The sequence below is a fragment of the Chiloscyllium plagiosum genome, unplaced genomic scaffold, assembly GCF_037043375.1.
Source record: "Chiloscyllium plagiosum isolate Xiang-an unplaced genomic scaffold, Cpla_swu_hap1 HiC_scaffold_30, whole genome shotgun sequence".
NCBI classification, from domain to species: Eukaryota; Metazoa; Chordata; class Chondrichthyes; order Orectolobiformes; family Hemiscylliidae; genus Chiloscyllium; species Chiloscyllium plagiosum.
In genome coordinates, this window is record NW_028270168.1 from 46,191,782 (window position 1) to 46,218,049 (window position 26,268).

The following is a 26,268-nucleotide window of genomic DNA, read 5'->3' on the forward strand; positions in this document are numbered from 1 at the left end:
ACCTAGAATAAACTTAGAGAGTCTTCTCTGGACTCCTTCCAATGCCAGTGTGTCTTTAACACCTTCTGAGCATTGTGGGGAAATGTGAGTTTCTGCACTTTAGCAGGAAGAACAGTGGGATAGAGGAGCTGAATGTTATTTAAATGGAAAAGGGCTGCCGAAAGCTGCAGCACAGAGGGATTTGGAAGTCTTTGTGCATAAATCACCAAAAGCTACAGAGTGCAGCATTCCTTAGAATCAAGGGGACCAAGGTCCCCTTGGTCCTTAGGGGCCAAAACTGTTCACAATATTGCAAGTGTGGCCTAACTAGTGCCTTGAATAGTTTTGGCAAGACTTCCATATTTTGAATTCCATTATCTTTGAAATAAAAGCAAACATTCCATTTGTCTTCCCCATCAACTACTGAACTTGCATGCTATAGCCTTTTATGACTTATGCACATGGACTTACAAATCCTTCTGTGCTGCAGAATTCTGTAGCCTTTTTCCATTTAAATAATATTCAGCTCTTCTATTCCTCTGTTCTTCCTGCCAAAGCATATAAGCTCACACTTCCCCACAATGACCTTTTGTCATAAGATGTTAAAAAACACATGCAGCCAGAAAGGGCTTAAGAAATACTTTAGGCTCTCCAAATATTATTTCAGGAAGGATATATTTACATTGGAAAGACTGTAGTGTATTCAGAAAGCAGAAATTGCTGAAAAGATTCAGGAGGTCTGGCAGCATCTGTGGAGAGAAAGCAAAGTTAATGTTTCAGGTTCAGTGACCCTTCTTCAGAACTCTAATGGACAGTGAAAATCTGGCATTTCTGTCGGAAAGATGCTATACCTTTGATGTTAATTGAAAATGTTAACAGTGATATATCTTTATTCAATAAGAGTAGTAAGGAAGTTAAATTCAACTAAAATACATATTGAGGCATTCATAAGGGCATTGGTTGATTATTTGGATAGAAATGGCGTTCAAAGCTATGGGAAAAGGCAGAAAAATCATATTCGGTAATAGAATCGATACAGGCACAATGGGCCAAATGGCTTCATTTGACACCATAACAATTCTGTGATTCTGAGATGGGCTTGATCTAATTTGTAGGCAGAACAGGTTTAAGAGGCTGAATGGCCTGCTGCCATTGCTTGTTTTTGTGCTTCGCTGTTACCTCGGTATTCCAATGTTGCTTTCATTCTTTCCTGCTTCCAGCTTATAGCATCCCTCAAATGTTGGCCCCTTGCATGTCCTGATTTCTATCGAACTGCCATTGATGGCCATATCTTCAGCTGCCTCTACCGGTACTTCTGAAATGACCAGAAACCTCTCTCCCCTGCATTAAGATGCTCCATAAAGTGACGTATTTGGTCTCCACTATGAAGCTTTTTGTCACTATCCTTATGTAGGCCAACCATAGAATCCGAGAATTATGGCACAGCATTGAGGCCGTTTGGCCCACTGAGTCTATGCCAGCTCCCAATTTTAACTGATAACACACCTACTAAGCACCTCGATATATTTTACCATAGTAAGGGTGACATGTAAATGCAGATTCCTTTTCAGTAACTGCACGTATCTCAGCTTGGCTAATGGCAGCGCCTCCTCAAGAATGATTGATAGACAAAACCATGTGTGACTCAGTCTTCCCAGCTTTTTATTGCCATTCACATTTGAGACTAATCTGCACTTTTGACGTTTTGCTGTTAAATGCGTTGGCACAGCTCTCCTCTCGGCTGTGTCTTCATGCTGTCACAGCCTGTTTTAAAGTCTAAACATGTTTCCTTTTTTAAACTCCTGTTTTATCGAATGGCTGGCGATTTGATATACCTGCTTCAGCAGGAGGGCACGGTTTATGATATCAGGGGTGACTGGATTGGTTGGAGCTGTGCACTATTATAGATTTGCTCACAGTGCAAATGGTTGGCTGGCTCTGAACTGCCTGTCTAGTGTGTGTATGTTTGCGCTTTGCAACTACCTGGGAGAAGGAAGCAATTGTAGCAGGAGGGAAGGGGAGGACCTTTTCAAAGAGAGGAAATGTGATCGGATTCATTCGACGAAAAATCTGCGACCTTTCAGCTTCTTCAGAATGCGGGGGTCAGTGACAGCAGTCTGAATGGAAAGACTGTTAAAGATCTGACTGAGCTCTAGACTCAACCTAATATAGCTGGCGGGACACTGCAATGGTAGGTACAGCGAAACTATTTCACCTTGCATCGAGCTGTGTGGGAGGGGGGAATTTGACTGGTCTGTAAATATCACAGCCGTCTCTAAATTCGGCATGATTTATTTATAAAGTGCAAGTTTTTCGAGCTCACAGGAGTAATTGGAAATAGTGACTTTCTGGTCTAGCGTTGATCAAAGCCATGTGTGTTGAATTTTGTCAACGAAGTGATTCGATTTCAATTATAAGGTCAAGAAAGTTTACGGTACTTTGCTTAAAAAAGGGGAGCGGGGGGCACTGGGGTGTAAATACAAACATAGGAATTGCTGGAAAAACTCAGCAGGTCTGACAGCGTCTGTGGAGTGAAACCAGAGTTAACGTTTCGGGTAAAGTAATCCTTCCTCAGGATTGGGTGTATGTGGATTCGGAAAAGTAATATTGTGAATGGGCTCTCCCTGTTCCTCTGAAAGATATTTTTCTTTGACAAGGTGTCGAGAATTCGCCTTCATCTTAAAAAAAGTTTTACAAATATAAAATAACTTCGCTGTAGTTGTTTATCAGAAGTCGAGAAGTGGCACTTGCAAAGGCACATATTAACGCTCAACCAGCAATGTCTGTGATCAGGGCAATAAAAATTAAATGATGCTGGATTAAAGGTCCTGACTTTGATTTAAAGCAGAGCGGCAAGCTGATAGGATAACGCTTCGAAACTTCCAAAGTTCTTCTGGTGCAGTCGAATCTTTCTTTGGACCCCAACAATATCTGTTGCAACTGTGTGTCCAAAGCAGTAAAAGGTGCAAATCACTCGGTCAACATTCAGCTCCACTGAAGCCAATGCTGTGAAATGACATCTCCCCCAATTGCTGAAGCAAACTGCCTATACCATCAGGATAGCCCCAGTTGGGTTAGATACGAAGGTTTGAAATTTATACCAAAAAAAACCCTAAAATGTTGCATGCTTTAGATGAATAAAAGGCTTTATGTGATAAATGCAAACGGTTGTGGTTCAAGCAGCGACGTAATGTTGTGAATGCACTGAACAGCTCCTTTGCCAGCACAGACGTGCTCTCTGCATTCTCTTCCAGGGAGGCCGCGTGCCCACAGCCCCTGCGCCGCCTCTGATTGGTCGACAGTGTTGTCAATCCGGGTGATGGACAGCACCAGGGTGAGCGGGCTGCCAGACTAGCCCCGCCCCAGCACCGAGTGCCTGGTTGCGATTGGCCGAGCTCTGGCTTCCTACCTGTCCATCAAGGCGGGGGAGACGAGCGACGGGCCGTGCATCATTTCCGTTTTCAGGTGGTCTTCCCCGCCCTACTCTCCCGTCTCTGGCCTGGGCAAAGGCGAGGCTCCCGGGGCGGGATGGAGATCGCGGCCGCGGTGCTCGGTGTCGCCTCGTCCCGCTGGCTTCGGGCTCCCCGACGATGGTTTCCACCATCCACTGCAGCCGGCGGTAAATAGGAATCTCTGTACCATCCGCACCCCCCACACCACCCCCTCCCCCTCCCCGCCGCCAGCGTTTGCACCGGGTTTTCGTTGCGGACCAGAGAGAGAACACAGAACGCCCGCCCCGCAGTCCCGGGGAGGCTGGTGCGGCGCAACGCAGGCGATCCCCTGGCGATGACAGGCGGACAGTGGCTTTAGTGGAGTCGGTGCCGAGGGCCAGCACACGGGGTGAGTGAGCGACTTGGAGAGGGCCGCGGGGTCCGGGGGGGGAGACTGCCTCCCCCCACAAACTGCCCCCCCCCCACAAACTGCCCCCCCCCACAAACTGCCCCCCCCCCACAAACTGCCCCCCCCCCACAAACTGCCCCCCCCCACAAACTGCCCCCCCCCACAAACTGGCCCCCCCCACAAACTGCCCCCCCCCACAAACTGCCCCCCCCACAAACTGCCCCCCCCCACAAACTTCCTCCCCCACAAACTGCCCTCCCCCCCACAAACTGGCCCCCCCCACAAACTGGCCCCCCCCCACAATCTGCCCTCCCCCCCCCCCACAAACTGCCCTCCCCCCCCCCCCACAAACTGCCCTCCCCCCCCCCCCACAAACTGCCCTCCCCCCCCCCCCCACAAACTGCCCCCCCCCACAAACTGCCCCCCCCCACAAACTGCCCCCCCCACAAACTGCCCCCCCCACAAACTGCCCTCCCCCCCCCACGAACTGCCTTCCCCCCCCCACGAACTGCCCTCCCCCCCCCCACGAACTGCCCTCCCCCCCCCCACGAACTGCCCTCTTCCCCCCCCCACAAACTGCCCCCCCCCACAAACTGCCCCCCCCCACAAACTGCCCCCCCCCACAAACTGCCCCCCCCCACAAACTGCCCCCCCCCCACAAACTGCCCCCCCCCCACAAACTTCCTCCCCCCACAAACTTCCTCCCCCCACAAACTTCCTCCCCCCACAAACTTCCTCCCCCCACAAACTTCCTCCCCCCACAAACTTCCTCCCCCCACAAACTTCCTCCCCCCACAAACTGCCCTCCCCCCCCCACAAACTGCCCTCCCCCCCTCCCCACAAACTGCCCTCCCCCCCCCACAAACTGCCCCCCCTCCCCCCCACAAACTGCCCCCCCTCCCCACAAACAGCCCTCCCTCTCCCCCCCACTAACTGCCCTTCTCCCCCCCGCTAACTGCCCTTCTCCCCCCCGCTAACTGCCCTTCTCCCCCCCGCTAACTGCCCTTCTCCCCCCCGCTAACTGCCCTTCTCCCCCCCGCTAACTGCCCTTCTCCCCCCCGCTAACTGCCCTTCTCCCCCCCGCTAACTGCCCTTCTCCCCCCCTGCTAACTGCCCTTCTTCACCACCGCTAACTGCCCTTCTACCCCCCCGCTAACTGCCCTTCTCCCCCCCCGCTAACTGCCCTTCTCCCCCCCGCTAACTGCCCTTCTCCCCCCCGCTAACTGCCCTTCTCCCCCCCGCTAACTGCCCTTCTCCCCCCCGCTAACTGCCCTTCTCCCCCCCGCTAACTGCCCTTCTCCCCCCCGCTAACTGCCCTTCTCCCCCCCGCTAACTGCCCTTCTCCCCCCCGCTAACTGCCCTTCTCCCCCCCGCTAACTGCCCTTCTCCCCCCCGCTAACTGCCCTTCTCCCCCCCGCTAACTGCCCTTCTCCCCCCCGCTAACTGCCCTTCTCCCCCCCGCTAACTGCCCTTCTCCCCCCCGCTAACTGCCCTTCTCCCCCCCGCTAACTGCCCTTCTCCCCCCCGCTAACTGCCCTTCTCCCCCCCGCTAACTGCCCTTCTCCCCCCCGCTAACTGCCCTTCTCCCCCCCGCTAACTGCCTCCCCCCGCACAAACTACCCCCGCGCCCCCCACAAACTACCCCCGCCCCCCCCCACAAACTACCCCCCGCCCCCCCCCACAAACTACCCCCCGCCCCCCCCCACAAACTACCCCCCGCCCCCCCCCACAAACTACCCCCCGCCCCCCCCCACAAACTACCCCCCGCCCCCCCCCACAAACTACCCCCCGCCCCCCCCCACAAACTACCCCCCGCCCCCCCCCCACAAACTACCCCCCGCCCCCCCCCCCACAAACTACCCCCCGCCCCCCCACCCACAAACTACCCCCCACCCACAAACTACCCACCCGCCCCCCAAACTACCCCCCCCCCCCCCCAAACTACTCCCCGGCCCCCCGCCCCCACAAACTACCCCCCGTTCCCCCACGATCTGCCCCCCCTGCAAACTGCGCCCCCCCCCCCCCAAAAACTATCCCCTGCCCGCACAAACTGCCCCCCCACCCCCACACAAACTATCCCCCGCCCCCTCAAACTACCCCCCCAAACTGCCCCCGCTCCCCCCACAAACTACCCCCCGTTGCCCCCACAAACACCCCCCCCCACAAACTACCCACCGCCCCCCACCCACAAACTACCCCCCGCCCCCCCACAAACTACCCCCCCCCCCCACAAACTACCCCCCACCCGCCCCCCAAACTACCCCCCTGCCCCCCCCCCCCCCCACAAACTACTCCCCGGCCCACCCCCCCCACAAACTACCCCCACGGACTGCCCCCCCCACGGACTGCCCTCCCCACGGACTGCCCCCCCCGCAAACTGCACCCCCTGCAAACTGCGCCCCCCCCAAAAACTATCCCCTGCCCCCACAAACTGCCCCCCCACCCCCACACAAACTATCCCCCGCCCCCTCAAACTACCCCCACAAACTACCCCCCGCTGCCCCCACAAACTACCCCCCCACCCCCCACAAACTGCCTCCCCGTCCCCCTGCCCCCACAAACTACCCCCTCCGGTCCCTACAAACTACCCCCCCCCCCCCCCCCACCGGCCCCGACCAACTAACACCCCCCCCCCCCCCCCCGATCCCTACAAACTACCCCCCGGCTCCAACAACCCCCCCCCCCCCGGCCCTCACAAATTACCCCACCGCCCCCACACATTCCCCGCCCCCTAGCCCCGCAAACTCTTCCCCTGCCCTGTTTCCCTTCACTGGCCCTCCTCCGTGTGGACCCTGTCTGCCCAATCCCCTCTGATCACCACTGCTCCCTCCTTATGTTGCCCTGATCTTGTGCCCTCCTGTATGCCCCCTGATCTAGGGATGCCCCCTGTATACCCCCTGATCTAGGGATGCCCCCTGTATACCACCTGATCTAGGGATGCCCCCTGTATACCCCCGATCTAGGGATGCCCTCTGATCTCGGGTTGCCCCCCTGTATATCCCCTGATCTAGTGGTGCCCTCCTGCACACCCCCTGATCTAGGGGTGCCCCCCTGTATACCACCTGAACTTTGATTGACCCCTGTAAGCCCCTGATCATGTACCATGGCCCTTCTGTATTCCTCCAATTGTGTGACACCCCACTGTCTTGGCATCCCTCCACATGTGAACCACTTTCCTCTTCTCTGTGTGCCCCCCCCCCCCCCACCCCGCCAACACCTTCATCTTCTCATCTTTTTACTGAGCCACCCCCACTATAGCCACGTGCTTTATATTTCATAAAGCCTGGAACAAAGACTTTGATTGGAAGGAATGTCTTTGTTCCTTCATCTTCATAGTAGCTTCCATTATCATATGGAGATTTGAAGTTTCTGTTTCTTGTTTGGATTTTCCAGTTACAAGATGATATTTATGCAAGTTGAGTATTTTTCTAATTTTCTAATTGACCTGTACAGAGGCATAACCTCGCACCTCTGCAGTGTCACTGAAGAGCGTCACAGTCTCACTCTGTCTGTCCTTTGCAATACCATGCTTATGTCATAATTTGACCAGCTTTGCTATGATCCCTTTGACAATACTGGTATGAAATGAGTTAGAATAATCCTGGATAGCTCTGAACCTTGAAGTTGATTTCTACATTGATTAATATGAGAAAGGTGTTGGCGTTGAACTTGTAAGTTGTCATTTTACTTGTAGAATCACTGATATTTGCTCAAAAGCCAGCTTTCCACTTCGGAGACATGAGCACAGGTCTCTCTTGATTTTGCATTTCGAGCATCTAGTGGAGCAGCACATAACCATGTGCTTACTGGCTCAGCCTTACTCTTCTGGTGCTTGCTGTTCAATGCCTGCTTGTTGATGTTTTCTCATGCAAGTTGATTAGAAGGGCCGAGGCCATGGGAATTTGTTTCTGATTGCTGAGATTACTATGGTCCTGTTTTCCCAAAAGTGTGTAGCCTTGAAGCAGAAAGCTGCTCAGGATCTCTGAAGCATGTGCAGACACCAGAGTTTAAAACTTCCAAACCAAGAATCTGATGTGCAAACATAGTAATGGATGGTCAGGCTGTAATGACAAAATTTCTTGAATGCCCATTTCTTCTCTGATCCTCAAGCATGTGTTCTTGGCTAAGGGACTAATATTCCACATCCCATGTCATGTTATGATGGTACTGATGGCTGCCATTCCTATTCTATTCCACTTTTGAGATTTTCAATATTAAGCTACCAGGAATCACTGTCATGCTGTTGTGTGAAATAAATGTGCATCTTATTGATAAGCTAAGTATATGTGATAGTAAATGATTTTTACAAATATGGATGCTAGAATTTCGATTGCCTTGAGGGGGAGGTGGTGGAACTTCTGCCGTCTGAGATAGTAAACCTTCCTATTTATAATTTTTAAAAATTCATTCACAGAATCAGTGTGACGCTAGCTAGGCCAGCATCCGATTGCCCAGCGGGCAGTTAACTGTCAACCATATTACTGTAGGTCTAGAGTCATTTGTAGGCCAGGCAAGGCCAGGTAATAGTGGCAGTTTCCTTCCCTAAAAGATACAAATGGATTTTTCTGACAACCAACAATGGATTCATTGTCATCATTAGACTCCTAATTCCAGATTTTTAAAAGAAGTGAATTCAAATCCTACCATCTGCTGTGGCAGGATTTGAACCTGGGTCGCCAGAACATTACCAGGTTGTCTGGATTAACAGTACAGCGATAATACCCTTAGGCCATTGGCTCCCCAAACAGTCTGTTCAGCTGACTGAGCTAACAAAGTCCTCTTAGTTTGTTGGCAGAATAACTCCACAGGCAGATTACTAGCCTTAGAATTTTTTTAAAAGAAGGAATTTGGAGATGTGTAGTTTTTTTTCTTCTGGATCATATGCCACCCTCAAAATGCCTAACCACAGTAATTGCATTGTCTTGTGATTAAATGTCCCAAGGTGCTTTGCAAGGGTGTGATCGAGCAAGGTGTTGCACCAAGTCACATAACTTGATATTAGTTCAAATGAAAGTGTGATCACATTCCTGATGAAGGGCTTTTGCCCGAGACATCGATTTTCCTGCTCCTCGGATGCTGCCTGACCTGCTGTGCTTTTCTAGCACCACTCTGATCTAAACGTAAGGAGTGCATTCCAGACTTGGGGACTAGGCAACTGAAGGCACAGCCCTCATCGTAGTGTTGATATGGGAGACTGCAAAGATAGATAAGAACAAAGCTGTGGAGGGATTTGAAAGAGGTTGAGTATTTTAGTGTCAAAACTTCACATCTGGGCCACAATACAGATCAATGACAATAGGCATTGAGGTGGTCTTGGTTATGGACTGAACGTGATGCTGATTGAATGGTGTTGTGGTTCTGTTCGCCGAGTTGGGAATTTGTGTTGCAGGCGTTTCGTCCCCTGTCTAGGTGACATCCTCAGTGCTTGGGAGCCTCCTGTGAAGCGCTTCTGTGATCTTTCCTCCGGCATTTATAGCGATTTGTCTCTGCCGCTTCCGGTTGTCAGTTCCAGCTGTCTGCTGCACTGGCTGGTATATTGGGTCCAGGTCGATGTGCTTATTGATTGAATCTGTGGATGAATGCCATACCTCTAGGAATTCCCTGGCTGTTCTCTGTTTGGCTTGTCCTATAATAGTAGTGTTGTCCCAGTCGAACTCATGTTGCTTGTCATCTGAGTGTGTGGCTACTAAGGATAGCTGGTCGTGTCGTTTCATGGCTAGTTGGTGTTCATGGATGCGGATCGTTAGCTGTCTTCCTGTTTGTCCTACGTAGTGTTTTGTGCAGTCCTTGCGTGGGATTTTGTACACTACACTGGTCAAACAGAGAATAGCCAGGGAATTCCTAGAGGCATGGCACTCATCCACAGATTCAATCAATACGCTCATCGACCTGGACCCAATATACCGGCCACCGCAGCGGACAGCTGGAACTGACAACTGGAAGCGGCAGATACAAATCACTATAAATGCCGGAGGAAACAACACAGAAGCACTTCACAGGAGGCTCCCAAGCACTGAGGATGTCACCTAGACAGGAGACGAAACGTCTGCAACACAAATTCCCAGCTCGGCGAACTGAACCACAACAACGAGCACCCGAGCTACAAATCTTCTCTCAAACTTTGATTGAATGGTCTCCAGTGTATCTGGAAAAGAAGTTCCATTCTTGTGGAATCTTTACAGAAATGGAGGCAAATATTGTAGGAAAGAAGGTGGAGAAGAGTGTTGGTGCGATGACACAGGTTTGCTTGATTTTAGTTTGCTCAGGTATTGGGTCAGTCAGAATTGTTGGTGAAAATCATGTCTTGCATATTGTCACACAGCAAGCAAAGGACAATGCTTATTTCTGTAGGCGACCAAATTGAGGAGGACCTCCCTTAACCCTCCTGGTAGATAGAGTCTAAGGCCTTTGTGAGGTCAAAGAAGGTAATGTATCAAGATAGCTGCGGCAGTCTCTGCCGTTTTTGGATTTGTCACGCTTGGAAGGTCATGTCCACTGCCTATTGATAGTTGGAATCTGTTTTCTGATTCCAGCAGAAGCTGTTCAACCACTTGAAGGAACCGATTTAAGGAGGCAGGGTTATCCCTGCAATAGGTCTTATTTTCTTCCTTCAAATGGTCGCAAGTGCAGGGTGATGAACTCTTGGTGCTTACATGGTTCCTTCGCTGTTGCTGGATCAAAATCTTGAACCTCCCTTTTTAACAACGTTATGGGTGTACCTATACCTGACGCACTGAGGCAGTTCAAGGAAGTGGTTGATGCTCACCTTTTTCTGGGCAATTCGAGATTAGTTATAAATGCTGGGCTAGCCAGTGACATTCTCATCCTGTGTCCTTTTATTTATGTGCTGTAACTTACCTTTTGCTCTGAACATAAATTCCACATGCTGGGCCTTTGCGGTTGTGCTTTCAAAGCAATCATTTAACAATAGCTTACATTTTGTTTGTAAGTTTAGTTAAGTGAAGCTATTTGGCCCAATACTAGTTTATATGCTTTGCTAGTGCCTCCTGCCACTCTACTTCATCTTTCTTTAGCAACATATCCTTCTATTGACAAAAGGAGTATGAGGAGCGAATGTAGACTATAAGGCTTCTTGAATCTGCTTCATTGAGTATGGTGATGACTGATCTTAATTTTGAGAAGTCCAAATCCCTAATATTTGAATGATGGACCATTCGCTACCTTCTGGGGCAGAGAATTCCAAATAATAGCCGTCTTTTGAGTGAAGAAGTTTCTTCCAGTTGAGGAATCCCACCCTAACCTGAGGCTGTGGCCCCATCTTGCAGATTTTTCAGTCAGGAGATTCGGTCTGGGAATTTGCCCTGTCCAGAATTTTGTTCTGTAAATGCATTGTTCCTATTTGCCTCACTGACATTAATTTCCTCATTTTGAAATTTGTTTCCATTTTATTGCCTTTTTTTGAGTTAGCATGAGTTCTTTTGTCTCCTTCTATAAAATAGCATCCATATTCTATTTCTGAGCATTTCTGTTTACTAGCCCGATGGATTAATTCCATGAAACTGATTTGAAAGCGTTAGATTCAGTGTAAGCTAGCCCCAGAAGAGGAATGGATCTGAAAGACCACCAAAAGTTTGGCAATCCTAGTTCCTTGATTTGGAGTGAAATGTCCATATTGAGCTCTCTATTGACTATGTTTTCCTGACCCAGAGGAGATTGGCATTCATTTTATACTGTCCTTCATGTGCTTTCAAACTCGTACTGCTTCCTACAATGTAGCTGAACTATTCTACTGGCTCATTGCCAAAGTGGTGGTCCTTCAGCTTGGTGGGGCAGCTGAACTACGAGTGGCTATTGATGACTCTTTGCCAACAGAAATGGGTAGTGCCAATTTTTATCTTGATTGGGTGCATCATACCTTGACCTTTTGAAATAGTGTCTGTAATGGAGGCTTGCACGGGTGGCTTGTCAACCCCCTGGCCCCGCATGAGATTTAGAAACATTCTTAAAGTGGATGTCCCACCTTATGACTGAGGTCCAGTCCTACTTTGTTCCTGCTCGCAATTGCTTTAATACGTTGAGTGGGTATCCGTTTTGAGCTTTTGAAGTGGTCTTGTTTGAAATGATTTTGCTACTTTACTTTTGTTTGCAAGTAGGTACTTGGATCTTCAAGTGTATCTGAACCACTGAAATTTAGTGTTTTTGCTGAGCATTTGATAACTTATCTTTGTGTATAATAATGAACCAGTGTAATGGAGTGATCTCACTATATCCTGTGGTCTAGTTATATTGTAGAACTGGTTGCTAAAGTGGTTTCCAGTACTGGCTCCTAACTTCACTGTTCGATCAGCTCTACTTCTCGTGATGGGCGAACATTACAACACCAGGTTCCAATTTAAAACCACTGTACGTATGTGTTGTTTGGAATTGTTTTTCTGAAAGAAGCTCGCCTGATGCCAGGGTGCAGTCAGTAGAGTTCAATGATATCTCGAGTCATAGAGATGTACGGCACAGAAACAGACCCTTTGGTCCAACTTGTCCATGCTGACCAGATATCCCAACCTAATCTAGTCCCACCGGCCAGCACCTGGCCCATATCCCTCCAAACCCTTCCTATTCATATACCCATCCAAATGCCTCTTAAATGTTGCAATTATACCAGCCTCCACCACTTCTTCTGGTAGCCTATTCCACACACACACCACCCACTGTGAATATTTGCCCCTTGGGTCTCTTTTATATCTTTCCCCCCTCACCCTAAACCTATGGCCTTTAGTTCTGGACTTCCTGATCCGAGGGAAAAGACCATGTCTATTTATCCTTTCCATGCCCCTCATGATTTTATAAACCTCTATAAGGTCATCCCTCAGCTGCCGACGCTCCAGGGAAAACAGCCCAACCTCTCCCAGTAGCTCAAATCCTCCAATCCTGGCGACATCCTTATAAATCGTTTCTGAACCCTTTCAAGTTTCAAACATCCTTCCGCTAGGAAGGAGACCAGAATTGCACGCAATATTCCAAAAGTGGCCTATAAAGGTTAAGAATGCTCCTGCCATTGTGTTTGCTGTTGACGGTCTATGAAGGCTGTTTTCAGTGGCCAGTTAGTGTTGCTGGTGCAGGTGATGGTTTGAACCATCTGTTTGACAGCTGTGCGCTGATCCTAGTAGTGGTAGCATCAACACTCTTGTTTACACTATCAGTTTGCTGCTGCTGCTAATGACGCTGGTGTTAACTGACTGACAAAATAAATACATTGGTGACGAACAAAGACAGAAATTGCTAGAAAAACTCTGCAGGCTTGGCAGCACCTGTGGAGAGAAAGCAGAGTTAACATTTTGGTCCAGTGACCTGGATCCAAAGCATTAATTCTGCCTTCTCTCCACAGATGCTGCTGGGCCTGTTGAGTTTTTCTAGCAATTTCTGTCTTTGTTTCAGATTTTCAGCATTTGCAATTCTTTTGTTTTATTACATTGGTGAGAACATCAGTCAGAACTGCAGCTTGCTTTTCTGAAATGAGAAGCAGTATCTTTGTCAAGCATTGTTCAAAGGTGACAGGCACGTTTGTTTAGTCTCAACAGATATGCCCAGCCAATACAGATCAAATACCTGGGCAAACAGACAATTCAAGATATGATTGTTTCTGCTGGTATAGTTGATCAGAACTTTGGCAGCGGCTAAGAGTGTGATAATTGGCTTCCTGCACATTTCAAGTGAAACCGAACACTGCATTCATAAAGGAAATATTAGATTTGGTTATGGTGCCTTAACGCATATATAAATGGTCAAGAATGGCTGCCTTTGAGCGCTCTGGACTGTGCATAGCAGTTCCAGTCTGTACTTCATGGATTGGTTGGGGTGAGTGCAAAGAAAATGAATAAAACCTGGTGTAAGTGATCTGATCTTTATAATGTTTTTTATGTTAATTGCTGCTGCTCACAATGTTGGAGATTGTGAAAGTGACCTTACGGAACAGACGAATTTAAGCTCCTGTCATAGCTGTGGTTACTTTATGATTGTAGGCTGTCGCATAATATGGCAGTTGTGGCGAGTGAAAAATTCTGGTCTGTTTCTAAGAAGCAGGCTAAAGATGTGACTATTGGCTCCTTTTTTGTGGAAAAAAAAGCTTTGTAATGGAATCAAAAAGACTGCTTTGTTCATTGTGTGTTCCTGCCGAGAAGGTTTATGTGATTTGCTTCTTTTCCCTGAAATTCTGGATATGTGCAATTTTATTTTACAGAAAGAATAATCACGTATTATAATCATGATTATGTGAACATTGATACTGGTCTTGTACTTAGCTGTAATAATCATGCAACCCTTTTTAAAAAAAAACTGTACTTAGAGTAAAATGCTAGCCTCCGTTGTAACAACCTTTTAAGCATTTCACATGTAAAATCATACACTGTTTAGAGAGAGTTATCTCCTTGCTGTCAGTAGAAGCCTGGTGTCTTTGCTAGTCCTCTATAAATACAGAGAGTGAGTGTGCGCAACTGGCTTTGTATTTACATTGCCAAAACTAGAAGCCAGCATCCAATGGCAAGACCTTAACACTTTGCTTTGCCTTTGAGACCCGGACTCGTTCTGATCAGAGCATGTGTCCAACAAAGGAAAACTTGCCTGCACTTGTGGTGTAGAAGTGCCAATAGTCTCTACCTTGACCTATGTTGCAATCCTTTTTTATTTGAATCAAAATTGCTAAATTTAGTACTGGCAATATCATCACATTAATAATTAGTTGATAAAACATGTAATTTGGCCTCCCAAATGTGAATTTTAAAGATCTGTGAAGGATAACATCTTGACACTCTTTCTTGGAAATATTTAGATGGGGCTGACTGTGGTAAGGTTATTTGGTGGTTTTGGGAGTTCTCCTTTGGGAATCTGTGGTAATTAGTCACTATTTAAACTTTTGCTTCCAAATGCTTTTTGTTTAGTCCTATTCAGTTGGTATCTGGAATCTCCACCTCTGTAGCACACTCTTTGCTCCTTATGTAAAGCAGTCCAAGCAACATTTAGTTTTATTTAGTTACAGTTGAGGGAAATAAATAAATCCCATCTTGAGGTTTGCTTGTACTTGTGTCTTACATTTCTAATTGCCTTTAACATTACTGTCATCACTGACAGATCTGAAATTATCAATACCTCACTTTGATTTTAAACAGCTAGATCCCCAGTCGCAACTAAAGTTTGGAAGAAGCTATGTGCTGCTGGGTATTGCTTACCGTTTACGTGCACATGTTCACAACCACCTGATGAAGGAGCAGTGCTCCAAAAGCTAGTGCTTCCAAATAAACCTGTTGGGCTATAACCTGGTGTTGTGATTTTCAACTACATGCGGAAAGTATGAACAGTTTCATGCTTATCTGTAGGTTTACTGGGAATCCAGTTACTTTAAGATCAGCAAAGTCTAATACAATGAACAATTGTACAATATTCGCGCTTCCACACAAAATATTATTGTGCAAAGGTTCCTAATACTTTAGTGTATTGAGTACTGTATAAATGAAGCTTTCATGTGAAAATATTTATTTGCTTTCATGAAGTTTTGGATTTTATTGTGCTGAATATGTTGTAGATAAAGATCAACGTATGCTTGCTTAGTACATTTTTTTTGCAACCTTTGGAAGAATGAAAATGTTTTCCAGCTGAGCAACACTTTTGAAGTGCAGTTACTGTTATGATGTAGAAAATGCAACAGATAATTTCTGACCAGCCAAGGCCCCATGGTGAAATAAATAATTTGATTGTTGGTGGCTAGCGAGGGCTAAAGACCAGAGAGAACTCTGGGGAGCGCAGCCTTTTTCTTCAGAATGAAATTGTGGGATTGAAAATCCTTTTGCGTCTTTTTTCTGAAAAGGTGTGAAGTCTGACATCTCTGTGGAATGCTGTCTTTGGTCACTGGTTGGTACAAGAATTAATAAGTGTTAACTTTGGAAGAGAAAAAGAAACAGGAATAGACAGAAGTGAATTACTGAAAAGAAATTTATTTTCCTTACCACAGAGTTTGTTTCAAATTATAATCACATTTCTTTTCGGTTCACTGTTCAATTTCAAAATCATTAGTGCATGTCCTCCAATCTGGATTACTGCTAATAGTTTCCATTCACCTAGTTTAAACCCTTTGAATTTCTGTTTAATTTTCGTATTTATGTTGGTACTTATATATCATCACAGCCTTTGTTACATTTATTATTTGCTAATTGTTGAGATGATTTTCCATTTTGAGTATTTTTCTTAAAATTTATAAATTAATAGTAATTAAATTATGTTCAGTAAGCCAGATTATCCGTGTCCTGATCCACTCCAAAGGCAGGTAGGATTTCAACCTCTACTTTCTCGTCAAGAGCTCAGGACACTAACACTGTCACGAGAGCTGGCTAAAATTGTTTTTAATCTGCTTAAGCGAGCTGTGCCACAACTCCAGGATCCGGGATCTTTTGACCCAGTGTGATTATTTTATGTGTTTTATCCAGTGAGGCAGAACACAAAATCATGTGCTGGAAATCAAGCTCTGCGTTTCCTAGATTTATCTCAAAAGTTCAAGATTTTTTAGAAGAACGTATAATTTTCCAATATACTGGAATCTCAGACTTCGATGAACAGAAAGCACATATTTATCAAGCTGACTGATTCTTCTATATAAGTAGATTAGAGCTGCAGGTAAGTAATTATGGACTTTCGATATATCAGCTCTACTGGTTAAAACTTTATCACCTCCCCCTTTATATTCTATATACAGACAGGAGGAAAAAACAAGGGTTATGTGGGCAGAGGGAAGGCAGTTCAGTGGCCCCTGTTAACAGGATTTGTTGAGATTATATTTGTGCTGATCGGAACATTATTGATCTTCCTTCTCCAGATGATGTGAGTCGTTTAGAGGTACACAGATTTGACTGGTTCACACTTATAAAAGGTTTTAACTTATTCTTAAAACTCACAGCTTATAGCAACTGCTGAAGGAAAAATAAACTGGCGTTCTTCAGGATTTGGTGTTTTTTTATGGCAGAGAATAACAAAGCTCCTGAGTTTTCAGAGACTAATGGCTTCTCAGTAACTTGTTCACAGTCTGGGACTATTCATCTCCCTGGGAGCCCATTCATACAGATGTTGGCAGGCAGAATGCCTTTGTCATTGGTCTGTGGACTAGTGACCAGTTGTCAATCAGCAACTTGTTGCTGGTTGAATCTCCATTTTAACACCGTCCTTAGTTCTGGCTCAGCTGCAAACCCTTTACTACTGCTTGAACAGGTGGCTTTATAAACAGTACTTAAGTGTCACCTGCAAAAGTAATGCAGTAATCCTACAACAAGCCTTGTCTTTTAAAAACAGTTCTTTTTTTTCCCATTTCAGTTCACAGTCAAATATATAGAAAGACACGGTCTTTAAATTTGGGCTCATGCTGAGTCAAGCTTGGTTTAAAGGGCCTCATGTACCAGATTTTCAACTGGGTTTGAAGATGTAGAGCACAGGTTTGACTTAAATGCAGCTGTATGCTTTGTGACCCTTGATTTTGGCTGTAGTAATTTGCAACTGCTTATCTTGTGAAAGTGTGAATACTTTCTTGGGAAATAAATGGTGACAGCACCCAACCAGACTACCAATTATTTTAAATCTTTTGATGACTCTGTGGTTAAGTATGATAGCGCAATCATTCTTATGAGGATAATGGGCTGATCCAGACAACAAATAGACAATAATGCACTCATCAACTCATTTTAAACTTCTTCTGAGTTGTGAAGAGTTCTGGCAAGGCTGCACTTTCAGCCCTAAGTAGTAGGCTGGGCCTTACAGTCACATGTTTGTAACAAAGCAACTTGTTCCTTAACCATGTGGCACTGCAGTCATGTGTCTATTCAGCCTCATTGTTTTCCTGCAGGATGCTTTTGGTCCCTTCTAATGACACCCCGCAAATTACTAGTTTTCATTAAAATCAGACTGACAGGAGCCATGGATCGTGCAGTTCCTTCCATCCAGGTAGGCTTGAACAGTATAAGATGTTTGTGGTTTCAAAGTCAGAGGTTCAAGTGCAATAAAAGCTGTGTACACATGCACGTGTTCTCTCTCTCTCTCTCTCGTTCGTTTTCTCTCTCTCTCTCTCTCTCTCTCTCTCTCGTGCTCTCTCTCTCGTGCCCTCTCTCTCTCTCTCTCTCTCTCTCGTGCCCTCTCTCTCTCTCGTGCCCTCTCTCTCTCTCTCTCTCTCTCTCTCTCTCTCTCTCTCTCTCGTGCCCTCTCCCTCAGTGTTTGGGTGATCCCCTCAATTCACACTGCTTATTGCACTGAGCTGGAAAATCACTGGTCCTACTGCCTGTTTGAGTTGTACCAGTTATTGATCAGTACAGCTTTGAATATGCTACTGTTGTGCTTAATGCATATCATGAGGGATATTGTGAGGAATTGAATTTTGTCCTATTCCTTCATGTTGGATTGCTATAGATGCTTTGTCTGGAATTACACATCATCTAATTTGGACAATTGGTAAGTATCCACACTCGTGAAGCTGACCATAAATTCAGTTGCGAAATAGATTGGCTTTATTATTTAGTCCTCAGAACCCAGTGTGCCTGTTACCATGCTTATACAAATTGGTTAAGGCTTAAAAACCTGGATGTTCCTTTTCAGTAAGTGTTGTTGTTTAGAGTGTTGGGTGTAGTAGAATTGGGTGTAGTAGAAACTTATGTTCTGACCTGCTTGCTGTCATGTCTGTAAGATAGTTATTTTTCCCCTTCCATGTTGTTAGAAGTTGCTCTGGATTGAAGTTGAATGCTGTGGAACTGTATCCTAATTTGTTCGGGAAAAAAGTTGATCTTATCTCTGAAAGAAATACTGAATTAAGAAAGAAGTACTAGCTACTGTTGCCTAGGAATGACTTCACGGGATTGAAAATTGTTGCTTTGAGTGTTAACCACAGGAATTTAGTCCTGTGAAAGGATTAAGTAGCTCCATTTACAGTATTTGAAGGAAATGTATAGGAGTGATTGAAACATCCACGCTGCCTTTTAGGAAGTGAAATCTGACATGTACCAGCATAATTTGATAGTGAATCCGAGAGAACTGATCTGCTTTTATGCTTTGAATCTGTATTATTGAAACAGATTTTAAAGCTGATTGAACAGAACTATAAGAAAAGTCTTTGGCTGCAGTTTTCATGTTTAACCGAGAGGTTGCAGTTCCAGATTCCAGGGGAACATTGGTGAATTTAATGCTTGAGACTGGAACTTTGCTTTTGGGTCTCTATCAGTGTGACATACATCATAGACTTCATCATATCCAAGGAACTGTGAAAACAAAAAAAAATTAGGAAATTATGGATTTTGAAATGACAGGAAATACTTGAGATATAAAATCCATCAGTCAGCATCTTTAAAAATACTTCAGTATTTTGAATGTAATATTTGGTCTCTCCTGGGACATACCAGGAATTGGAAGTTTTTGAATTGCTTGAGAAACCAAAATTGCTCTCCTTAAAGCAGAAAATGTTCAGGGAGATTTTGAGCTGTTAAAAAGTGTAGAATATATAAGTAGAGTAGGTGGGAAAAACTGTTTCCATTACCAGGAGGAAGGAGTGGTAGCAAAATATACAGATGGAAGGTAATGAGCGAAAGAACCAGAGATAATGCGCAGAAATGTTTGATTTTACATTGTACCTGGCAGATGATGGTAATGCACTGTGTCTGAAAGAATGGTAGCAGCTGATTCAATGACTTTAAAAAAGGAAAGTTAGATGTATTCAAGAGAATTTTGTAGTGCTATGGGAAATGAGCCATGAAATGAACCTAATTGGGTATCTCTTTCAAAAGCCATCCCTGGCACATTAGGTGACCTCCTGTGCAGTCTGAATTGATTTTTATAACTTGTCTTATTTGGCCATATTTTGGCAGATCACTGCCAATACATTTCTGACATAATTTGAATAATTATGCTTTGAATAATTTTTGCCTTAGGTTATTTTTAAACCTTTTATCTCAATAATCCTGTAGCTAGTTGATTTGAACATTTTATTTTTGCTGTTCCAATTTTTTTTCGAGGCAGCTGAATAGAGCTCCAGTTCTCATGTTGTTTTGTAATTGTCTGTTAACATATGGATAACTCTGATTCCATGCTTCCTATCTGTAGGTTAGTACCGGTTTTTTGTGGCGCAAGCTACTAATATTGCATAAAACCATAAGATGTAGGAGAAGTAAGCTCTTCAGTCCATTGAGTCTGCTTTGCCATTCGGTGAGGTCATGGCTGATCTGATCATCCTCTGCTCCACTTTCTTGCCTTAGCCTGATGACCCTCGATTCCCTTGCTGAATAAAAATCTATTTCAGCCTTGAATATACTTAATGACCCAACCATGACAGTTCTCTGTGGTACAGAATCCACAAATTTACCATCCTTTTGAGAAAAGATATTTCTCCTCATCTGTTTCAAATCATCATTAACCTTTTATTCTGAGTTTATTCCCTTTAGTCTTGGACTTGACAATTGAATCCTTACCACTCCTCATAAAATAGTGCATAATGTTGTTGAGTCTATGCTTGGAAAGAGATCATTTTGCTTTTTGTGTCTTTGCTGGGTTTTTCTAAGAGTTGATATATTTGGTTTCTCTTCATTTCTTTTTGTCTGTTTTCCTCTGAAGATCTTTTTAGAGGGATACCTGGGGGGTGCAATGAGAGAGGGACTCACTGAAATCTTTTTCCCCTCCCCCCACCTTGTTTCCTCATTTCCTCCCCCCCCCCCCCCCCCCCCCACCTGTCTCAGTCAAATCCATCGAATTCAGCACCGCCTTCCTAACCTGCAATCTTCTTCCTGACCCCTCCGTCCCCACCCCAGTCTGACCTATCACCCTCACCTTGACCTCTTTCCACCTATCACATTTCCGACGCCCCTCCCCCAAGTCCCTCCTCCCTACCTTTTATCTTAGCCTGCTGGACAAACTTGCCTCATTCCTGAAGAAGGGCTTATGCCCGAAACGTCGATTCTCCTGTTCCCTGGATGCTGCCTGACCTGCTGCGCTGTTCCAGCAACACATTTTCAGCTCTGTAGATCTTTTGCCAATGATATTGAATCTATGATCTCTGGTTCTTGAACCACTTTTATATGAAGCTATTTTTTTCTACCCGCTCTGCTAAACCTCAATGAAGCATGAGAATTTAGAGTCACATCCTTTAAACAGAAGCAGCTGTAAATGATCGATGTTTTAAACTGCCAGAGAAGCTGTACTTGTATTAATTAAGTGATTTAATGTTATAAAAATATAGCAAGTTGCAATGGATTGAGATATCATATGAAGCCTGTTTTCAGCTTACACAAGAGGTACCGGTGCCCTGCTAGCTTTTAAACTGCATTTGGCTGTATTGATAGTGTCAGTGTGGTGCAGCCTCTCTGGATTTCATTATGCTGCTCTGCCAGGTTGAAACTGCAGTTGGTTCTGATATAATGCAATAGTCCCGTTCTCGTGCAATCTCGCAATATAGGGAAATCACGCAATAGCTGCACTATTTCAACTAATAGAGCCGGAATCGTGTTTTAGCCAATCCAGGTAAGGAAAGTTTGTGTTCACTCTAAATTCTTCAATCTCGTTAAAGCTAATTCAAGTTGAAGAAACACGTGCTGTTGCAGAACCAACTGTTTAAACTATATATTGAAGTGTGGAGCAGTTATAGGTTGTAAATTCTACTTCTCCAGCATTGTCCTTATAAGTGTGGAATCTTGCAATCGGATGAATGTATCTTAACCGGTACTATAATCTTGCTTGTCCGTTATTTTCATCTTCATTAGTCTTCCTATCATTAATGCATGAATAACATTTATTCACTCTCATCTTTTCTGTAGCATCATTCACTTTCTAGTCCTTGGACTACAGCTTTTCTGTACCTCTCTCTTCAGTTTCCTTGCTGCATCTTCTACACTAAACTTGGCTTCTCAACATCTCTTCTGTTCTTTAATTCCTCAAAATTTGGCTTACCTTCTTGCTAGTTTTGTTGACTTGATTAGGCCCCTATTATTCACAATTTTTTGTTCTAACGAAGGCTGGAGGTACTCAGCGATTTGAGTAGCGTCTGTGCAGACAGAAGGAGCAGGTCTGTGGCCTTTTATTAGAAAAATGCAGCTGTTTGTAGAAGGACGAGGCAGACACTCATCTTGCATGAAGAAGGGTGTGTTAATGCATCATGTATTTTGAAACTAAATTGTGTGATTATGTGGGAACCAGCAGTTCATTTTTGAGAAGCTTTCTGTTATTTCTTGGAAAATTTACATGAGACTCATCACCATTGCTCTTGTGAAATAAATGACCAACTGGTGCCTCAACCACCTTCTAACTTAGTTACCCAATAAATGTGAATGGAGAAATCATTGTGTAATTTATAATGTAGAATGTGTAAGCTTGAATTGAAACCTTGAATGCTGAAGAATAAGATCAATACCCAAAGGCACTTGTAGGTCTGAAGGGGAGGAAAAAAAGCATTATTTTGATAGATAAAATTCAATGTCTGTCTACTCTAGCCAGTTTTCATGGGCATTGTCTTTTTGAGTTTCTTTCTGTGTGTTGTAGTGTAGTTATAGGTATAGAGGCCCTGTTCGTTCAGCAGCAGAGTAGATAGCATGACTATGATGGCTTTAATCCATGTTATATGACACAGTATTTGTTGCTGCACAGATTGCAAGCACAAAAGTTATACATAATAATGTCATTTTGGAGACATAATCTTGACACATCTGCAAGGGTGACTTACTGTAACATGTACGATACTTTGGGGGCTTGTCAGGGTTGGTGTTTAGAAAAGATGTTTCTTCCTTCGAGAAAGTCTGGGACCATAGGGGAGGACCTCAGACTTTGAGGGTCATTCTCTTAAGTCTCTCCCTCTCCCTCTCCCTCTCCCTCTCCCTTCCCCGAAAGTAGTGAGTTTGAAATTCTTTACTGCAGCGGATTAGGGAGACAAGGGTGTTGAGTATACTCGAGACTGAAATAGACAGATTTTTCATCAGTAAGTGCATCCAAGATTATGAGAGAAAGACAGGAACGTGTAGCTGAAGATTATCAGATCAGCAGTGATCTCATTGATTGTTGGAGCAGACTTGATTGGCTGAGAGGCCCACTTCTGCCCTGATGTCTTATGGTCTACGATTTTGGGCAAAGAGTATACTGATGTTATGAGAAGCATACGATAGATGCATTTTTAATGTAACGTTTGAGTCAAAATTAGGTTTAGTGGTGCATACTAAGATGTTACGTTAAACTTTAAAAAATTTAAGAGCAATGTTGCATCTACAAATGTACTGGTTGAAAAATTTTATGATCACAAGTTTCTCACTCCTCTTCCCTCCCCTCACTCACTTTCTTTGAAGAGAAAATGAATACTCTGAAGTGTTGTTTGAGTTGAAAAAAGTGGTTTTCTAGAAACTGGGACAAGCCTAGTGTTTGCGATAGTGTTTGTGCTGTTGCAGAGAAGAGATTTGAAGTAACTCCACAGAGACTGGTATCCAGTCACAAAGTCGCCATTCATTTACACGGGGAGACTCCATAACATGAATCCAGTTCCCTCTCATCCAACTCTGAGTGAACGGAACCTGTTCATGTCTGTCAGCTAGGGCTCCTTAATTGGAAACATTTATCTGGTCCAATCAGGCAACTCATTCTGTGATCACCTGACTGACCTCAGTATAATCACTACATCCCTGATGCCGTTTCAACCTCCCTAGGTCCGGGGAGATCTGATTTAACCTGCTACAAAGTATTTTCCCCATTAGCAATTCTGCTAGAACTATCCCTGAAGAGAATTTAACCATTTGGCTGAGGCTTGGCTTTGTTTTGGGGTTTTGCTTTTGCCTGACCTAGAGTCCATCTGCTCAGCATATGTCCTGAGTGAGGCTATGCAATTGTTTTCACTCAAGTGGTGTTCCCCAAGCTCAGTCTGGCTGGCGACAGTGCTCATTTCCATCAGAATACCCTGCAAATCATGCTCCACTTGCTGCATTTTCCAATGGTAAAGCCAGTTCTAGTGACTGTTTGAAGTCCTGTTGGGCTTTGGTTAATAGATGCTTTTGCATGGTTAAACCATTAACCCCACATACCTGATGATCTCTCAGTATCTTACTAAGGGTTAAACCAAAGTCACATGTCTCTGTAAGTTGTGTTAACCTAGTCAAATCTCTTGAGCTGTCAGGTAAAACCGATAGCATCCCAGAATTAGAGGCAGCTTGGGTAATTAAATTCCTTAACTAAATCCATCAACTCTTGAAAGATTTTAATGTGTGGTGCCTCAGGGAATGTTTGGTTCCTAATAACTGAAAAAGCTGCGGGTCCACAAGCTGTAAGGAGAATTGGTCATTGCTTTTCGTCTGCCCCAAAATAATTTGCTCAGGAGAAAATAACACATTCTTTCCACATACCTGTGCCCAGTCCTTGGCAGGATTGAAGGGGTCATGCTTCCCAAATAACAACATGATGCCACAAATGCTTAACAAAACTCAGTCACTATTGCGAATGAATTTCTTCAGGAGTGTGCTTTTTTTCTCATTGCCACTGAAGTAGCTCCACAGACGCTGGTATCCCATCACCAAGTCACCCTTTATTTATCCAGGAGGATCTTTGCCATCTCCAGGTGAACAAGATGTTTGACATTCCTGTTCTTATCTGTCAGCCGGGGCTCTTTGATTGGGGCTGTTAATCTGGTCCAATCTGGCAACTCATATTCTGAGATCCACTTGGCTGACCTAGTTACAATCACTGCAGATTCTTTGAAATATCCATTTTCTTTTTGAGATTTTAATGTTCATTGAAATGCTCATCACAATTTATTCAGAATGTGTTAAATAGTTTGTGTTAAATCCTTTTAAGGAGAAGCATACTGTTTTGCAGTTAGTGGTTGAGAACTTGGGCAAATTGAAGTTTAAGTGCTCAAAAGACTCCTACTGCCTCTCCAAGCTTCATAGTTGATGCAGTGACAACAGAAGCAGAGTACACAGACTCCACTGAGAGTGAGATTTCAGGCTTGTTGAAAGTCAGTTTCTCTCAATCAGTCATATCCTGTTTTCACACAAATTTGTGGTGTATTGTACCTTTTTCAATCAGTGAAAACCTAGCTCTCTGTAAACACGACAGCAGCAAATTTCCACTTTAACTAAAATAGACTTGATCTTTGTTTAATAAGTATCTTCAAGTTTTTTGTTTACTTGAATCATAACGTCGATAATCAACTTTGAAATACTGAAGTTGGAAAATTAATCACGTGATCACCCTAAACTGAATGAACAATCCAAAATCATTGTGCTGCTGTCAGCACTTTAGGTTTCGACTTAAGGAGGGTGAACGTAATTGCAAGTGCTCCGTTCTGGGAGGGTGCAATATCACTTTCCATGTGTCAAGTAAAAATTCTCTTCAGCTCAGTACAAGAGAAAAGGCAATAGAGTGGTTCCTTGTCAGGATATTAGTAGTTTGTAATTTGGAAAGAACACTGATAGACAAAAATAATCAAAGGCAGCAAGCGTTTAGCAGATGAAGGCAAAAGGATGCTAAACACAATTTTACTGGGAAGCTACTCCATGTTTCTTTAAAGAATAAAATGACATTTTATTGACATTTTAATTTTACTGTTTAATTTGCTATGACATAATTCATGACAAAAGGGATATATATAATCAAATATCCACAATTTCATGGAAAAGCTCATCCATTATGATACTGAGTAGATTCTGTATGATTACTCACTCTTCCTTTTCATGACTGATTTGCTGGTTGCAGCACATCAACTACCACTGCTTCTCTCACAGCGTCAGTGCCTCTGCTTCTCTGAGCTGCCAAACCCAATTTAGATCCTTATAGGGATTAATTTGTGTATATGAAATAGATCATTTGCATCTTGTTAAACAGGTTTGTTTGGGTCATTTTAAAATAATTCTGTCGAATCAACCTAGGCATAGCAAATGGTTCAAAATGTTTCCTTCTCTTTAGAGTGGAGACTGCAGGATGAAGAGGAGAGCAGCAGACAGAGGAGCTGGTGAATCCTCAGCACGCTCAAAGGCTCTTTGTACAGGAATCTCTGGAAGTAACAGCAAAAGAGCTGGGCCATTCATCTTGGGTGAGTTTATCCAATTTCAGTTCTTTGAATATTGGTGTTGGGCAATCAATTTGCTTTCTTACCATATCCCTTCTGCTCTTGAACTTATTTCGTGTTCAGTTCCAGAGGCACCCTTTACCCCTTATTTGCTGCTCTTCATGAGCAGGCTGGGATGGTGAGTGTTGACAGATGATTTCTGCTATAGTGCATATTCCTGTTATGTCCAGTTTTCAGTCTTTGACTGTGATCAGCTGGACCATAGGTTATTGCCCTTCCTTCAGTCACCTCGGAAACTGAGGCCAGTAGTCATGCTTGTGTAAGATCAGCTCAGTTAAAGGGTAGCCACGCCTGGGACAGTTGGTTTCTGTGGCTGGGAGACCAATTGCTTTTCTGAATGGAACCATCAAAGCAGCTCCATAACAAAACAGTCTGTGCACAGACTCGAGTAA

The 26,268-nt window shown here is 44.5% G+C and overlaps 1 protein-coding gene across 3 annotated transcripts in view; it reads left to right on the top strand.

Moving 5' to 3' along the window:
• The first annotated feature begins 2,008 nt into the window (after nucleotides 1-2,008).
• Nucleotides 2,009-26,268, top strand: part of stk40 (serine/threonine kinase 40) — a 76,660-nt gene continuing 52,400 nt past the window's right edge. Inside the window, exons 1-2 of one of the 3 annotated variants that reach the window (XM_043717907.2) lie at nucleotides 2,009-2,170; nucleotides 25,714-25,840. In XM_043717907.2, the coding sequence (XP_043573842.1) occupies nucleotides 2,168-2,170; nucleotides 25,714-25,840 (130 nt within the window). In that variant the 5' untranslated portion in view covers nucleotides 2,009-2,167. Of the gene's footprint in view, nucleotides 2,171-3,471; nucleotides 3,820-25,713; nucleotides 25,841-26,268 lie in introns of those variants that run through there. The other 2 variants (XM_043717909.2, XM_087976911.1) reach the window with 2 other exon arrangements.